An 18,011-nucleotide genomic window follows, 5' to 3' on the forward strand; every position below is an offset into this window, starting at 1 on the left:
TGATTTTTCTGTATATCTTGGGTAACCCTTGGAGATGGAGAAACCTCCCTTTTTTATCTGGGTGACTGTTTTGTTGCCAAGACTGGGTGCGTAATGGCATCCGCTTCACCATTCAAGGAAATGGAGTGGCATCCCAGCAAAAATATATTTTAATTAAAAAGAAAACATGGTAATGCAAATTATTGATGAAGGCATTATGTTTTGGGTTACATACAGAAAGTGACACACAAGAAGGAACTATCAAGATAATGGGAGGCAGAGACAAATAAGAGTGAGCAAATGATTTAGTAATGTGATATATCTACAGGACTTCACTGTTGCTTTTACTCCAATTTAGCAAATGCAGGTATTTTTGCTTTATTTCCTGGTTGGATTAAAGTTTCTGCATTCAGAATGTCACTGATTTCATCCAGCTCAAGAGAAACAGCAAGGCTGACAAAGGGTAAAGAGGTAGTCTTATTGTACAATCCTGTGCATATTTATTTGGAAGTGTGTTTAATGGGGATTACTCTCAAGTCTGTTTAGGATGGCAGCTTTATTTCTTTTATTACAGTTGTTTTCAAAACAGGACCAGTTAGGAGACCAATAGCTTAATTTGGCTTTTAGGTTTCTCTGAGGACAGTTACTCTTCACCTCTAAAACACCTTATGCAGCAATATCCAGTGCAAAATATCACAAGCCTGATATATTTCCGAGTGGGAGTCTAGCTTACCCTTACACACCTCTTTTCTTTTTGCTGCAGAAACTGTACATTTGTGGTCCTGCACTTGCTCTTGGAAGCTTTGGTTTACGGGGAATATTCCTGGGAAGTGTTTGGCTATTGTCAGGAGCTGGAGTTCAGCAGTCACTTCCTCTTCCTCCCTTACCTACTCTTGGCTGTGAACATAGGTTTCTTCATTCTGTGCTCCAAGACTAACCCAGGTAAGACTGCTTCCCCTGCAATTGTAACTCTTGGGCAGCGGGGAAGTACCCCATAAATGGTCATGATTTCAGCAGATGAGGTGATGAACCTATGCCTGCTTCCAGTTAATATAAGACCCCCGTTATAAAACCTGGGAATACAAAGAAATGAGCATTCTTCTTCAGTTGCTCTGTGACCTTACAAAAAGCTTCAGTTGGGTAGATTCTGCAGCTAGATTAGAGTTTTGGCTGGTGCCCTACCCATACCGTTTATGCCAACTTTTGCCAACTGGTCCCTCCAGATGCTTTGGACACCCAGGCAGCACAGCTGGTTGATGGGAATTGTAGTCCATACAAGGCACCAGGTTGGCAAAGGCTGCTCTATACACACATACACCAAGGATGCATGACTACCTCCTTCCCATTGAGTTATCTTTGGATGGCCAAAGCAGGCACCTCTCTGGAACATGCAGACTAGGTAATTTCCCCCCCTGCAGGGAAGTTCCTTCACAGTACCGCTCTTTTAGTTCAGTTCACTTATCTTGTGTACATTACTTTCCAGTTATTTCCTCCTTTCAGTTTTGCTTCATAGTCGGTCACCCTTTGGGCACCATCCTTTTGCTATGTGCCGAGCTTTATGGCCCAGCCAATTGTCTTCTTTCTCAAATGTGAGAATTGCAGCAGTCACAACCTGTCTCCTGGGTTTTGGAGAGTCTCACCAACATGTGCAAGCACTATTATGCCTTCACCAAGCAGTTAAACTACATTATTTGCTCCCACAGGTCTTGGGTGGCTTAAAACGGGAATTAGACAAATTTGTGGAGAATACTAAGGATATAAGTGGCTACGGATGGCTGCATACTGCCTCTGGTGTCAGAGTTTGTTATACCTTAGAATGCCAGTTGCCGGAGAGCACAACTGGAGAAAGTTGCTGCTTTTGCACTCAGGTCCTACTTTTGGGCTTCCCATTGGGGCACGATTAAGAACAGGATGCTGACTTAGGTGGACCCCCTTTGGGCTGATGTAGCAGGCCAAATTATTATATTCGCTGGAATTTGAAATCGGATGTCAGGAAAGAATCCTAGCAACAAGACACCATTTGCTACTTCCTTTCCCGGTCCAGGTACCATAACCAAATCCAACCAGGTGCTGTTCCTCCATGCATATGCCTATGACGGTGTGATGTTTGAGAAAGGGGTTGAGTGCTCCACTTGCAAAGTGAGGAAACCTGCCCGATCCAAGCACTGTGGTGAGTTTATATTATAATTATTCCCACGTGACTGTATATGTGTGCCAAGATCTGCCTTGGAGGATGTCCATTTAATGGGTCCCACCATCATGGGCAGTGAGGCAGGTAGCGGCTGGAGACGGGGCCTTCTTTGTGGTGGTGTTTCAGCCCTTGAACTCTTTCCCAAAAGAGGCTCACCTGACACCAGTTAATGTCCTTTTGGCACAGGATGGAAACTCTTCCCCCTGGTCTTCTCTGGATGGTGTGTAGGTGGTCCCAAGTTCAACCATGGGATAAGGCCAGTCCCAAGGATGGGCTGGTCACATGACATAGGATTGTTAAACACCACTCCTGTCACTCCATTTCCACTTACTTTGCCTGTCTTGCCGGAGCAGATGGCTATCTCTTGCCTGCTTTGTCATCATGTAATAATTGATGAGTCTTGACAGAACTTTTGGTTACCGTTTTTGTTTATTGTTATTATTCTGTTCAAGTTGTGTTGTAAAGCACTCTTGAGAACATTTGTGTTGAAAAGCAGGATGTTAATGTATTTTTAGTAATTTATTTATTTGTTAAATTTGTATTTTGGGACCTTCTAGGATTAAAAGGGATTGCTCATCCTGGCAGCTGTTTCTGCTCTGGCCCTAAACTCCTTATATCCACTGTGTCCTTTTTCTAGGTTGACCCATCCCATTTTGCCAAGAAGGTAGCACCCTGCATTTGTGCTGCCCACCCCCCACTTACCATGTCCACTGAAGCCCTGCTTACAGAGGTCACACAGTTGAGGGCTCTGGTTCCAGTGAGAGCCTTACGAAATCGTGCAGGGGCCTCACATGACCTTCCCCAGACCCCAGCTGCCTTGCTTAAGAGAGGCCTCTGCGTAATCTCGCAGGGATCTCGTGAAATTCCCCCTACAACCCAGAAGCTGCCATAATCACAGATGTGCCCCTTGGATTCTGCCACCTGAGACAGTTGCCTCAGCCTGCCTGGTGGCCCTACCTTTTTAAAATGTCAAACACCCCCTCCCCCATCTGCCTTTAGCTCTGCTCTCACCCTGTGCATTGCTGGAGGCCTCTTCAGAAGAGATTTTGCACCAGGAGACCTGCCACATGTGGTCAAATTGGGTCAAAAATCTTTTATTTGGTTTGCTGCTTTCTTTCCCTCCACTCATTCGCCCACCTTCCCCTTTGAACAATGGGGCTATTAGGAGTGACCCAGCATGCTAATAGCGTATGCCTGGTTTTTCATTTGTTTGTTTTAACTGGTATGTTTTAAACTCAGGAGGGTTATGGGTTGGTTTCTCGATAACCAGAACATCATGACCTTTCTTCTGGCTTTGATCAGGTGTGTGCAACAGCTGCGTGCATCGTTTTGATCACCACTGTGTCTGGGTCAACAATTGCATTGGTGCCTTCAACATCAGATACTTCCTGCTCTATCTCCTTACCTTGACCTCCATGGCTGTTTCAATCGCAGTCTTAACAGCCACTTTCCTCATCCAGGTGGTCCTTCTGTCAAATATGATGCAGGGGTATTACACAGATGACCAAGGCCAGGAGCACCCAATTGATGCCTTCTTCCTTATTCAGGTAAAAGTTGACAAAATGATGTGGGCTGTACCCAACTAAATCCTGCTCAGAGTAGCCCTGTTGAAATTAATGGACCAGTAATTTCAGTGGGCCTGCTCCGAGCAGTGTTTAGTTGGATACAACCCTTAATGTCTGATGCCTTCATCTGTATGTAGCTGTGGACTCCCTTGAAGGGAACAGATTTACTGATGTGCAAGCTTTTGCAGAAAGGGTCTTACTTCTCCTGATCTGCAGAATAGATTTCAAAGCCTGAATGTAATTTAATCAAAATAATCATTAATTTAGAGACTAAATATGCCTTTCTGACATTGGCGTTAAATTGATGTGCTTTTATTATCAAGGGGTGGGATCCAGCTAAACAGTTCCACTTGTCGCAAGCACTTTGGATGCACAGTGGAACTTCTTTTCCCCACCTACTCCCTAAAGCTTAAGGCTTGGGGTGACCCCCAGAACAAATATAGGGGATGCATGGGGGTGGGATTCCATTGTGCAGTCAAAAATGCTAGCAGTAGTGAAACTGTTCAGATGGATACCACCCAAGAAACTTAATAGTATGCACCTTCTTGAGAATAGTTGTTTTACAAAGCTAACTTAGATGTGCCTTTGTCTTTCTTTGTTATAAGGGCCACTGGTACTAAATTCAAAAGACACGTGCGTATTGTATGGTGATCAGAGGAACTATGGTTAGTCTGGGTTTTCTTAGTAATTTGAATTTAGCTTTTCTTTTACTATCAAGTAAAAGAATTTACTAAAATTTCGAATTATTCAAGATGCAAACTTACTGATTGCATTGATCAAAGTGCAGTATTGACAAGCTGTCTACCATTGAAGGAAGAAGTAGGCACATGAACCACCAGGACAGGGGGCTTAGGCTATTCTTTGTGCATTTTGACTCCAGCTGGGTATTTTTCTCTTCGCAGCATCTTTTCCTGACCTTCCCCAGGATCGTGTTCATGCTGGGCTTTGTTGTTGTCCTTTCAATTGTACTGGGCTCCTATTTTTGTTTTACTCTGTATCTGATCCTGACCAACCAGACAAGCAATGAGTGGTTCAAGTCAGCAAGATATAAATGTTCATCCTCAGAGGACGACACCAGGCAGAGGGGTTACAAAAATATTTATTCTAGAGGCATCCAGGGCAACATCACAGAAATTCTTAAGCCAATTATGAGCCCTGAAAAAAAGCAAAGATGAGTTGCCATTGACAGCAGTGGACTGTATAAATCTTAAATTTTTAATCTCAGCACAGAAGTCCCAGGCAAAATTAATCTGCTGCAAGGGTAGTCAATGTGGTGCCCATGGGCATCGAGTGTGCCGGACACTACCTACCTCTTACAGGGCCTGTGAAAGATCTTAGTTCTCATCACAATGCTCAGAGAGGGTGTTTGCTCTTTTTGTGCACTTCCTTTTTGCACTGTCTCAGCCTATCCTTCAGTGGCTGGCAGAACTGGATATAGTGGTCCTCCACCCGTGCTCTTGGAAGTGGCAGCCATCTCCAAATGTGCCTACTGGCCCCCAAAGATTAGTGACTCCTGACCTTAACTGTTGAGTCGGCCTTGCAAGCAAGCCCCAACTTACCAGTGCAACTGAAGTAACCATACCTGTTTACTGCTAGTGTCTGCCTGAAATGGAAGCTGAAGCTGCAGTTTGTGATAGGGGCAAGGAACTAACCTCTAGAATACTGCACTTCAGATGGTTGGACTATAGATGATCCTTATGGTCCCTTCCAATTCTATGATTCTGCTTAGGAGCCCTAAGCCCCTGCTTGCTTCTTGAGACCTTAGGCACTACCCTAGTTTCCAATCATGAGAACTAGAAACTTGTTACCTGGAATAATCTAAGGCTACTGACTGATTTTGCACAACTAACATTCATTTCAAGAGAGACCTGCTGGATTACATTTACTCTGTAGGATAAGAGAAGTGACAGCTACTTTTTACCAGAACAAAAAACAAATAACCAGCTTTCATCTAATAATAGCTCTCTTTTTATTACATCAGAATTTTGTAGAAAATTATGTATTTTAAAAACACTTACAAACTGTACAATAAGCAATTAAATGTTACATGGTTACAAAATGTACATTGTGGCCTTTATGTAGCAGTTGCAGGATATTAAGATAACCTGTTTTCCTGTATAGTAAAGCATTTTCAAACTTTTCTTTAAAGTTTGCGTCCATTATGAATAGCTTACATTCCATGCCTTATATGGACTAACATATGAAAGGCAAGTAGGTGCCCCAGAAAGGAGGCCTCTGGTTGCATGGCATAGTTTAATTTCCCTGCAAATCCCCCCACCATCCATTTTTTCTCCTCCCACTAAGCTAATATTAAAGTGCTTCGCTCCATCACTGCCTGATTTCAACAAGCAGCAGCTGAGCACAAGTGCTATGAGGACACTAGTCATCAAGCCCTTTGGCACCACCAGAGTGCCCCAGGCCCATGTGACATTTTCCACAGTGCTGAAGACCACCCACGGGGCAGCCTCCAGAGATTGAATGCAGATATGGCTCTCTTTCCCCTGGTCTAGACTATAACAGTCTGAACCTCCACTTCCTCCTCCTGGGTGGCAATCACAAACTCCCCCGTGTGCTCCATTATTTCAATGTCTTCGGATGCCACCATTGTCACCGTTGCCTCTTCAGCCTCGCTGCTTCCCTCTGTGGTCAACACTGCTCCTTCACCAATGGCTGAAGCCAGCGTCATGGCAACCTGCTCTGTGAGACTCTCGGGAGTTGCTATGGCAATTGTGTCTGCGTCTGTGCCGTCAGGTGTCAAGGCAGAACTTTCTGCCACAGTGACATTCTGGACAATTATCTGATGGCCAGAATTTGCTTGGTTGACGATCTGCTGAACTACTTTCATGATGTGACTGTCCACCTGCATGGAAGGAAGGAAATACACAAATGATTCAAAGCCAGATTTGCACACACTGTATCAGAGTTGCTGCACATGTAGTTTGAGTCCAACAGAGGATGACAAGCGTGGCGTACATTTTCATGAACAGCCGCATTCCTCAATGTGGGGCCCTCCAAATGTTTCAGAATACAACTCCTAGCCAGCACAGCCACTCTTTTAAAAATGTGTCCAGAGAGAAAGAAACAAAAACCATGGAGCCAAAAAGCCCTAAGGGACGGGGTATGTCAACTGCTTGACAATGAATAAATGTTAGTTCCTTTCACCTATTCTATAAAGTGCAAAGGAATATCTAGGTAAAGGTAAAGGGACCCCTGACCATTAGGTCCAGTCATGACCGACTCTGGCGTTGCAGCGCTCATCTCGCTTTATTGGCCGAGGGAGCCGGCATACAGCTTCCGGGTCATGTGGCCAGCATGACTAAGCCACTTCTGGCAAACAAGAGCAGCGCACGGAAACGCTGTTTACCTTCCCACCGGAGTGGTACCTATTTATCTACTTGCACTTTGAGGTGCTTTCGAACTGCTAGGTTGGCAGGAGCAGGGACCGAGCTATGGGAGCTCACCCAGTCATGGGAATTCGAACCGCCGACCTTCTGATCGGCAAGTCCTAGGCTCTGTGGTTTAACCCACAGCGCCACCCGCATCAAAGGAATATATAAGTGGACACAAATCTGACATGCTGTCCAGCTCCAAACTAGCAAGTTCTTCCCTCCTCCAGCAAACTAACAGATGGGGTGTGAAGAGTCCAAAGATAAAGGGTGGGGAAGAGAAGAGAAAATACAGAGTTCGGCAATGGCTCTTGCTTTAAAATCGGAGTCGCTTTAAGACCAAACCACTTGCTCTTCTTTCTCAGTGCCAGGAACTGGGGAGGTTCTCCTCTCTGAAAGGGGTTGTAGAACTTTGGGAAGTGGACACAGAGCACCTGTGTTGCATACAGAAAACCTCAGGTTCAATCCCTGGTGGATGGCAAAGACCTTTTTCTGCCCTAGATCCTGGAGGGCAGACCCGGTAGAAAGCAGCTTCCTAGATCCACTCTCCCACCCAAGAAGCTATTAAACAAACAGGCTACCTAGTCTTTTGTGTGTGTGTGTTTGCTACAAAGATGTCTCTTGGTAATTTTATCAATGAATTAATCACTTCAAGCTTTAAAGATTTTAGTAGCAAAGATTGTAAGGAACCTCTTCAGGGAGAGCAACCTACCTCATGCCTTGTCCCTTCTATGATTTCAGCAGCTTCCGTGGTTTCCATCTCTTCAGTAGCTGTCTAAAAGAGAGAACACAGATTTCCCCTAAAGCAGGAACTTAACTTTGCAGTGTAATCACATGCAGACAATGTCCTCAGGAATGCTCTTTGCTCCAGGAACAATCCACAACATACCTTCTGCTCTACCTCTCAGGCTCAGCTAGCACAGCCATAGGATGCTGGTGCTCATGAAAATGGTTCAAAAATAGAATGAACTGGGCTGGTGAAGCCTGGCATATTCTATTCAGAAGCGCTTGACAGATTACAGTCTGGCTCTCACTGCCCCTGGACAAACCACAACTGAAAACCACCCTGCAGTGTAGGAAAACTTGGTTTTCTCCAAGAGATTCTCCCTCAGTGCTGCTCAGCTACCTCAATTATGTACTCTTGCGTATCTGCCACCACCGAAGAGAACTCCACGAGGACTGTAGGAGGATCTTCAGAAATGACTGTTGCAGCTAAATTGTCAGCAGACTGACCTTCCTCCGACACTGCTTCTTCTTCAGCTTCTTTCAAAGCAAGCAAACAGCCACCTAGGTGACAGATAAGGTAACTCTTGTCAAATTAAAATAATTTCTGTATACATATTCAATCCTGACATGCTCAAGTCTCTTATCAAAATATCCTCTGTAAAAAAAACCACCCTTCTGTGCCAAGGATTGCCAAATTCTTGGCCCCATTGTTTGCAAATATAGCTTGTTTCCTTATTCTGGATTATTTGTTCAGGGAGCAATGAACTATTATATAATATTTTAAAATATTAAGACACTTATACATGCTTTTAAACAAATACTCAGCCACTACAAGAAATCCAGTTCTCCCCACCACCACAGATCAAAAGATCAACCAATATTTTGACCTCTAGAAACTTCACCAGGAAGATTCTGCACCTGTTTCCCAACCTCTTGGCCACTAAATGTTATAGCACTCTACAGAAATGGTGGGCGATGGGGTTGCCAAAAAGCTTCTCCTATTCTAGAAGCTAGCACATGTTGTCCTTGGCTCCAGCTTGCATTTTACATGAAAAGAGACAGGTCCCTTACCTTTGGTCCTCAGGTGCCTGTTGAGGGTGCCATGCTCTGCAAAACCACGGCCACATTTGTAACATTTGAAGGGCTTCTCCCCTGTGTGGTGGCGGATGTGGCGCACCAGGGAACCCTTTTCCCGAAATCCCTGACTGCAGAATTGGCAGACGTATGGTTTGTCATTGAGGTGTGTCCGAAAATGCACCTGCTGGGCATTCTGCAGGACAGGAGAGCATGGAAGCCATGAGTGAACATAGACAAATGCAGCAAACCTCCTACACTGGACCTCCTGAGCAGACAGAAGCATTATCCATCGCACACCACTCTTAAAAGTATTTTTTTTAAAATCGTCTGCTTCACTTTGAGCATTTCAACAAAGCTGCTTGTCTGCCAAGAGCTGTTTTTTAAATAAAGGACAGGTGACTCCAAGGCACTGGAGGCAGACTTGCTGCCAAAGAAAAATAAACCACCCATCTTTTGGCACAAAGCCCAGCAAAATCCTTCAGCAGTGCTCAGAAATTTTCATTTGAGCACTTTCGGGACACTCAGAGAACTCTAGAGAAGCACTAGTGTGCTTCGGGCAAAATGGAAAGCAATGCTCCTCACAAGTCTCCCAGTCACTTTGAGTGCTAATGCCAAGGTAAAATTGCTCTGCCCACTTTTCCCTACTGGCACATGGCCCTCCAAAAGTCACCTAAAAGGGAATGCGGCCCTGGGGCTTAACCAGGTTCGCATCAAAGAACAAGTCCCAGAAGATGTGGGGCTCCTACCTTCGTCTTGTATCTCTTGCCACATTTAGGGCAAGGATATGGCCGCTCATCAGAGTGAACCCTCCTGTGTCCCTTCACATGCGCAATTGTTTTGTACAGCTTGCCGCAATCCCCACAACGGAACCGCCGCTCGTTCACATGCACTTCCTGGTGTTTTTTCAGCAAGTAGCCCTTGGTGAATCCTTTGCCACACTCTTCACATGGGAAAGGTTTGTAGTCTGGGCAAGGGGTGGGAAGTTTCACACAAAAAGAGGATTGGAGCAGGCAGAATGTCCAGTATTTATGACATTTGAAAATGCAAGGCGGTAGAATATCAAAGAAGAAACTGCTTTCATAGCCGCAGAGGAACTGCCCATAAATTTTCTGTTCGTAGCAAAGATGACAGGTGCCTCAGGCGTGAGGCTGATTTAGCCAGAGATCTCGGGGTTGACCTTTGCTCAAAGACTAACCCGCATACAGAAGCTAAACTTAAAGCCAGTATCTGCAATACTCAGCTAAATAATTGAGACATCTACCATTTTTGCTACTGAGTAAATAATTTCTCAGCAATTCTGAGGCATTCAAACTATTTTTAGTTTTATGGTATCTTGCAGCAATGTGCACCAATCTAACAGAGAAAATAAATTATTTGCATGCCTTGGAAAGCCACCCAGCTGCAGCCTGATAAAACTTTATGGCTGTACAAGGAAGCAATTTGTCCATGGATACCTTGACTAGATACAACAAGATGTCCCCTTACCAAAATGTCTGCTGATGTGCTGGTCAAGGGAGCTGTGTTCCCGGAAGACTTCACTGCAGTAGGGGCACACCTGGCCCTCATCAGTCGCATCTGCATCTGGCTATGAGACAGAGGGGGGCAGCATAAGTACTTGACATTGCAAAACCTTGAATCGGGATATCCTATTTGAAAGGCAGCATATGCCACTGTTAAAGCAGCACTGAAGGCAGCAAAAGGGGGCCCAGCTCATGAGTTAACCCATAAACAGCTGCACACCACCAAGGCCTGTTGTCATGCATCAGCCAAACCTGACTTCAGGAGAGTGAGTTATCCTAAATACAGGAAAAGCAGCCACCCTGACAAACTTACATTTTCTGCTTGCTCAATCTTCACGTACTGCTCCCCACACAGCTTCTCGGGCATCTCCACCTCTTCATTCTTTGACTCCTCTGCACCAGTCACCTCACTGGCTTCATCTGATTTGCTCGCCTCCTCCATGGACACCTGTTCTATCACAATCCCAGAATTCCTCATGGCTTCCCTCAGCAAGTTCTCATTGTCATCTCCCTCAGGGGGCAGATCCTCAGGATTTGAAGGCTAAAGAAAACCAGGGACAGATGCAGGGCAGTTAACTGCAAAGTAGAGGCCAGTTGTTTTAGCCCCAGAAGTTGCTAAAAGCTCTCTCTTAAGCCAGCATTCTTCAGCCTTTTGAACTCAGGAAACCACTGGCATCTCTTCTCCCGGGCCCCACAACCCATCAGAAAATGCAAATGACTCCCAGAGAATGCCCTATGCAAGGTCTAGATTGGGATTTAACTCCTAGATATTCCTTGCCTCTCTGCAATTTAGTTAGAATAGCCATTTTTGAGGAAGCAACATTAAACCCCTACCACTGGGCCTGCTCGCTACAGAATCTTTTTTACCCTCTGCAATTTTACTTACACACACTCAGTAGTGGCCCATCTTACAATTTGAGACCCACTCTTAAACAGAAAAACCAAACTGTTAGCAAACTGATCTCATGGATCCCTCAGCATCTCAGATCTCAGGTGCCTGTGCAGAGCGCACCAAAAGTTCTCAAATTTCTAAAGAGGGAGACATTATTTAGAACTGCTTGCTTTCTTGCAGATGAGCTTTGAGTTTTGATGCCTTGTGTTGGGCTTGAAATTTTCCAGGTAAACGTATCACCTCCAAGATTTCAAAGCAATACTTCTTTAGAATTTTCTTTCCACCTGGCCCCTTGAGACTGGTCAGGCATGTTGTCTCATCATGCCAAACCCATAGCTGGAAATTAGTGTGGGTCTCTAGTCTAAGCCAAATGCCAACCTTCCCCTCATCATGGGTGGCACTAACCTCTTGGCCCAACAATTTCTCCTCTGTGATTGGGAGTTCCTGCACCTGGACGTGAACTTCATGGAGGACATTCCCTTTTGCATCCGTCACTAAATGAATCACAGGAGGGGACTCCACAGACTGAGCTGCTAGCGAGGGAACAGCCTCTACAGTGGAGTCATTTGACCCTTCAAAAAAGCAGCAAACAGGAGTCTCAGCAAGCAGCCTAGCTCCCAAATACAACTTCCCACTTTGAGGTCTTCTCTTCCCCCAGTATCCAAAGCAATTTCCTCTGTTTGCAATATTTCTGCATTTACATGATGCTTTCAAATTGCTGAAGTACTTCAAACACCATCTTGTTTACAAGCAGCTATTTAAAGTAGGCATGTTGCGGATTGCGGAATGCCTAAGGCCTCCTAGAGGCAAGATTTAGATTTCTGTATTCAGGGCCTGGTTGTTTTGCCACCATGCTACTCAACAAGAAAAGGCCTCTCAGAAAACAGAGGCAAAGTCACAGAGGACACCCCACACGCGAGGTCAGAAATGTCCCACCTTACTCAACTGCCTTCTAGATCCTTCAAAGACAGAGGTCCTATGGCTGGGTTGGGATGGCATGGGGATGAGAGACCAACTCCCTTCTCTTGCGGGGGCCCAATTAGTGCCATTGCCTTCCGTTAAGAGTTTGGGTGTAATCCTTGACGCCTCCCTTTCCATGGATGCGCAAGTTACAGCAACAGCCAAGGCGACATTTTTCCACCTTTGCCACATCAAGAAGTTGGTCCCTTACCTTTCCCGCCCCGACCTGGCCACAGTGATCCATGTGACGGTCATCTCCAGGCTTGACTATTGTAATTCGCTCTACGCAGGGCTGCCCTTGAAGCTGTCCCAGAAACTCCAGCGGGTGCAGAATGCTTCAGCGAGGCTCCTCACGGGGTCTCTGCCATGGGAGCATATTCACCCAGTGCTTTTCAAACTGCACTGGCTCCCGGTAGAGTACAGGGTCAGATTTAAGGTGCTGCTTTTGACCTTTAAAGCCCTTCACGGCCTAGGACCCTCATACCTATGGGACCGCCTCTCCTGGTATGCCCCACAGAGAGCCTCAAGGTCCATAAATAGCAACACCCTAGTGGTCCCGGGCCCTAAGGAAGTTAGATTGGCTTCAACCAGAGCCAGGGCCTTTTCAACTCTGGCTCCGGCCTGGTGGAACGCTCTGCCTCATGAGACCAGGGCCCTGCAGGATCTGATTTCTTTCTGCAGGGCCTGTAAGACAGAGTTGTTCCGCCTGGCCTTTGGCTTGGAGCCAATTTGATTCCCTCCCTCTCTTTTTTTTTTTTCCTTTCCTTCTCCTCCTGCGATGAGGCTACATTTTAATATTTTAATGTTTCAATATTTTAATGTTGTATTTTAATTTTGTCTTTTAAGTTGTAATCATTCAATTTGTTTTTATTATTGCTTGTAAGCCGCTCTGAGCCCGGCCTTGGCTGGGGAGGGCGGGGTATAAATAAAAATTATTATTATTATTATTATTATTATTATTAGATCTGCCATAAACACGAGCTGTATCTTGCTTTGGACCAACAGAGAATACTTTCAATGAAAGACAGCAAAACTGTACAAATAGCAGGGCAAGCTGCTGGTCTTTTCACTGACCTGCTGCTAAATCCTCTTTGCTCACAACTATTTCCTTGTTCATATTGAAGCGGGTTTTCTCAGTACAAGGAGTCAAGGATTTCAGGTGCCGGGTCAAGGCTCCTGACTCTCGGAAGCTTTTCCCACATTTCTTGCACTTGTAAGGACGCTCATCTTAACAGGTTGAGAAGTAAAAGACAAGAATTATGACATGGAAGAAAATGGCCCATGGACTCCAGCTATGAAATTTTCCCTCTTCTGCTTCTCTCAGAAAAGAAAGCAGATGGGGATGACAAGACTGGATCCCGATGGGATGTTACTTTCATAGCATCCACAGTAGCATCCTTTTGGCTGTGCTAGCAAACTGGAGCCTTAGTGCATGGCTCTCATGCCTTCCACTGTCGCCAGCAGAGGGGGTTTGTCCGTTCTGACTCAATCATTATACACCAACAAGCACTGAGGGGTTTTCTACACACATAGCACCATCATGGATTTTATAACTAACCAATCTGTCCTCTCACCTGTATGACGACGATGGTGTCTGATCAGCGAGCCCTTGGTCCTGAAAGATGTCCCACATATCTTACACTCATAATCCTTCCTGCTGCTGTGAGTTATCATGTGAGCTTTGAGGATGCTGGCCTGGAGCAAGGAGAAAGGAACTATTGGTGATGCTGCCAGGCACACAGATCACCTGTTTTAACCAATGGAGAATTTCAAGCTGTAGCTACACAAGCACACACATATATTCACACACAAAAACAAACACACAGTCATACCTCGGAAGTCGAACGGAATCCATTCTGGAAGTCTGTTCGACTTCCAAAACATTCAGGAACCAAGGCACAGCTTCCATTGGGCTGCAGGAAGCTCCTGCAGCCCATTGGAAGCCGCAACAGACGTTCATGTTCCAAAGAACGTTCACAAACCACAACAATCACTTCCGAGTTTGCACCATTTGGGAGCCAAAACATTCAACTCACAAGGCGTTTGACTTCCGAGGTACAACTGTATAGGCAAAAATGATGCAGTGTACATAAAAGTTAAAATCTGGTTTCAATTCTAAAGGTTTGGCAACATTTTACTTGTATTCAGATTCGAGTTTTTTACTTGTCTATTGCAAGCCACCCAAATGCTATGAATAAATAAATCTATAAATCAATCAATAAATAAATGCAAATCTCTTCTTATTTGTCGAGCACTATCTTATACGATCTGGTACAAACTTCAAACATACCGTTTTGAATGTCTTGTGGCATAGTTCACAGACGTATCGGCCTTCTTTATTAACCAGCAGCTTAACTTTGATGAGCTCCATGGAGGCCCCTTCTTCTGGGCCTTCAGGACTGTCCTGCCCCTCTCCAGTGTCACCATCAATGTGGCCATTTGGGCTTTCAAATACATGGTCTCCGGCTACAATGACTTCTTTGATGTGCCCACTACCTGCAACCAGAACACCACACAGTAAACCAGATACAATGGTACCTCAGGTTACATATGCTTCGGGTTGCATACGCTTCAGGTTACAGACTCCGCTAACCCAGAAATAGTACCTCGGGTTAAGAACTTTGCTTCAGGATGAGAACAGAAATTGTGCTCCGGCGGCGCGGCATCAGCAGGAGGCCCCATTAGCTAAAGTGGTGCTTCAGGTTAAGAACAGTTTCAGGTTAAGAACGGACCTCCGGAATGAATTAAGTACTTGACCCGAGGTACCACTGTACTATCAAACCATACAAACTATCAAAGTCTGCATAAAGGTCTTATGACAATGACCATTTTGATCCTTGTCATAATACTGTCTTGCATAATTTTTTCACTTTTTCACTGCAAGCGCATTTGATAGTTTTACTAAGTTATTCCTCACAACCCCAAATTCTCTTTCCTGGACAGCCAGTTCACTGCACCCAGAACTTGGGGTTCTCTTTGCTATTCTCTTAACTTATGTGCCTCAGTTTGCACTCAGCTTACATTGAACCTCATTTGCCGTTCTGCTGCCTGTTCACCTGGTTTGGAGAGCCTATCACATTTCTCATTGTTTGCTTCGATTTTCACCATCCTGCATAATTTGGTTTCATCTGGAAACTTTGCTACTTCATCAAACCCCAGGTTAATTATTAGAGTTAAACAGCTTGGGTCCCTGAGCAACAACACTGCATTTTCCTGTGTTGTGAGAATTGTTTACTCCTACAATCTTTTTGCTGTTCTTTCACCAGCTACCTATCCCTATGACACGCTATGCATGAAAAGGTTACTTAAGAACTTTTATTAGGGGGGTTTGTCAAAGGATTATGGAATTCAAGCTTATACTGTTTGATTCATCTTTATGTACTTTCTACAAGTTTATTGACACACTCAAAATACCTCAGAAAGTTTGGTGAACCTACCTAGTATTGCAGCTGTGTTGCTGATTTCTTCTGTTATTGGAGAAGCTTCTGCAACTATATGAGCTACGGTTATAGGCTCTTCAACAGATGAAATGACCTGTGCAGCAAACTGAGTTTTAGTAAAAGAATGCATATTGCAATAGTTATAGCCAAACAGTGAGAGATGCAAAATTAAAAATATTTCTCTGCTCACACTTTATTCATTCTTCCCCAAAGTGATGGAGGTTTGTTGTCTGCACCAATCAAGTGCTGCTTGCAAAGGAACACCTGGGAACTCCTTTTGAGGTTCAGTGGTTCCTTTGGAATCATGTTCTTAGATGCCTTAAAACCTGACATGAGGTGTGGAGGAGTGCTTTGGGGGAAATGGTCTCACAAGTCAAACTAGGACCCATGCCAGGCCCAATTAGGCGCACTGGCCAGAGGTTTCCTACTACTGATTTCAACAGTAGTCAGTTGACTTACCCTGCCACTCTTGCAGTAGGACTTAAAAAAGACATCTCTGTGAATTTTCCAGGCATCACACCTAAGCCTCCCTCAAACCCATCCAGGAATTACCCAAAACTACTAGAGCAATATTGTCATACTTTCCCCCACCCACTGCCCTCAATGAGAAAACTTGTCCTAGCAAGCAGTCTCAGGGCTAGAAAAGAATCCAGCCATCGCCTTCCCCACATCCTGCTTCAGGAAACTTGCCGGGGTTGTTACTGCTGTAGTATCTTGTTGCCTCTGGCAAAGCTTTTGTAATTTGTGCTGTACAAATTCTTCCAAAGAAGTGAACTCAGACTGGCACCGACCACACTTGTGCCTGTCATCTTCATCTAAAATTCAAAGGATAAGAAAACTGTCACCATCTTCAGATGGAATAACAAGACTATTTAAAGACAAAGCGTTCAGACCAGCTGGTTTCTAGCTTATATTGGTCATTATATGATAGGAAGTTGTACAAATTGTTACCTAAGCATTGATAGGATAGCTTGAGAACACACCTTGACATAAACGCATCCAGTAAATGTAAAAAACAAGCTGAGAAGAATTTAACATTGATTAAGATTTGAACATGATTTTGCAATGCTTAATAAGGGTCAAGTGCAAAAAGGGGCAGAGCTCCTGCACCCTAAAAAGCTGTGTAGAAGAGAATTTCAATACAACAGCTTGCACGTTACACTGCTGAAATCCCCATTCCCGGCACTTCCACTGTCCTCTCTTAAATGTGACCATGAAATACATGCTTTCTCAGAGAAAAGATGTAGGCAGGAGCTATTTTACAACTGAGCAACTCTGGCTAAGAAACAAGTCTGTCATGTTTCTTTCCTGACTCTGGCACATTAGCAGAAGCAGTGTTCCTGATCATTCTCATCCAGGCTGCGGTTTAAAAGAGCAGGTGTTGGGTTAGATTAAAAAGAAGTGAAACTTCAGGGATATAGACTCTGAAAGCTCAATGCGGCTTTCGCAGACCTGCCACCCTCCAGATGTCTTGGACTACAACTCCCATCAACCCCAAGCTTGGCCACGTTGACTGAGGCTCATGAGAGTAGTAGTTCTGAGAGTTGTAGAGGCTGGAATCAAGGAACCCGACAGGAGGCTGCGTGGCACCCTTTCCCCGAGGCTCAACCAACTTTTTGCCTGCAAGTGAGTCCCACGCTTGCCATTCCTCGCTCCAAAGCAGGAGGAGCGCAGGCGCGACACCGTAATTCTCAGAAGAGAAAGGCCTCCACTCTCCCATCGTATTGGACCTTCGCCTTTATTGGGTGGCTTAACGAGCTGCTGCATCGACAAGCCCAAGAGCGGGCTGCGCAAAGAGCTGAGGGAACCACGGGCACCCCTTCCTCCTCGGGAGGAACATTACTTTACAGAGTAAGAGACCCCTCCCCTCCCCCCCATCCCTGCCTGCCTGCCAAGCCGGTACCTTCTTCACCGAAAGGCGCCGGGAGACTGAGGAAGGCGGCGGGCCCTTGGTTCGCGCCGGAGACCGCCTCAGCCGCACACTCCTGTCCCCGTGGCCCAACTGCCGTAAGCCCCGCCGGCCCAGCGCTCGTTGCCATCGCGGCCTCCATGTCGCAAGGCGCCGCAACCATCAAGATGGCGGCTTTACGGCCGTGTCGTCATAACAACGAGCCCGGCGCCGCCACGGGGCGGGGCCGCAAAGCCCGAACTTTTGCCAATTGAGGCGAAGCTCGGGGTTTCCTCTCCTCAGCTCACCTGAAGTGGGCAGAGCCACCACGGCGCCGCAGCCAATGAGGAGCAAGGGCGGAAAGGCTCTATTTCGGCTAGGCCAATA

At 45.5% G+C, this 18,011-nt stretch overlaps 2 protein-coding genes across 6 annotated transcripts in view; one reads left to right on the forward strand and one right to left on the reverse strand.

Annotated features, from left to right (window-relative positions):
* ZDHHC4 (zDHHC palmitoyltransferase 4) overlaps positions 1 to 5,796 on the forward strand; it is a 34,279-nt gene extending 28,483 nt beyond the window's left edge. For all 5 annotated transcript variants that reach the window (XM_081170910.1, XM_081170909.1, XM_081170913.1 and 2 more), the window contains 4 exons: positions 743 to 921; positions 2,024 to 2,149; positions 3,473 to 3,717; positions 4,638 to 5,796. In XM_081170910.1, the coding sequence (XP_081027036.1) occupies positions 743 to 921; positions 2,024 to 2,149; positions 3,473 to 3,717; positions 4,638 to 4,910 (823 nt within the window). In that variant the 3' untranslated portion in view covers positions 4,911 to 5,796. The remainder of the gene's footprint in view (positions 1 to 742; positions 922 to 2,023; positions 2,150 to 3,472; positions 3,718 to 4,637) is intronic.
* On the reverse strand, positions 5,681 to 17,895 carry E4F1 (E4F transcription factor 1). The gene is made up of 14 exons (XM_081170853.1): positions 17,640 to 17,895; positions 16,427 to 16,551; positions 15,730 to 15,830; positions 14,587 to 14,788; positions 13,871 to 13,991; positions 13,371 to 13,523; positions 11,742 to 11,908; positions 10,758 to 10,985; positions 10,410 to 10,509; positions 9,671 to 9,888; positions 8,919 to 9,117; positions 8,248 to 8,408; positions 7,834 to 7,896; positions 5,681 to 6,595 (listed from the first exon to the last, which is right to left on the reverse strand). The coding sequence occupies exons 1-14, from the start codon at positions 17,806 to 17,808 to the stop codon at positions 6,242 to 6,244; spliced, it is 2,361 nt and encodes a 786-aa protein (XP_081026979.1). The 5' UTR covers positions 17,809 to 17,895; the 3' UTR covers positions 5,681 to 6,241.
* Positions 17,896 to 18,011: the final 116 nt, after the last annotated feature.

The sequence above is a fragment of the Podarcis bocagei genome, assembly GCF_964188305.1.
Source record: "Podarcis bocagei genome assembly, chromosome: 14".
Lineage (NCBI taxonomy): Eukaryota > Metazoa > Chordata > Lepidosauria > Squamata > Lacertidae > Podarcis > Podarcis bocagei.

What these genes read in the sequence shown, in the direction of transcription:
- E4F1 (XM_081170853.1), bottom strand. Translation starts at nt 17,808, where the DNA reads ATGGTTGCGGCGCCTTGCGACATGGAGGCCGCGATGGCAACGAGCGCT. An exon ending in CTACAGCAGTAACAACCCCG is followed by an intron (nt 15,831 to 16,426) that starts GCAAGTTTCCTG and finishes TTTGCTGCACAG; the next exon opens with GTCATTTCATCTGTTGAAGA. An exon ending in GCCACAAGACATTCAAAACG is followed by an intron (nt 13,992 to 14,586) that starts GTATGTTTGAAG and finishes TCCTTGCTCCAG; the next exon opens with GCCAGCATCCTCAAAGCTCA.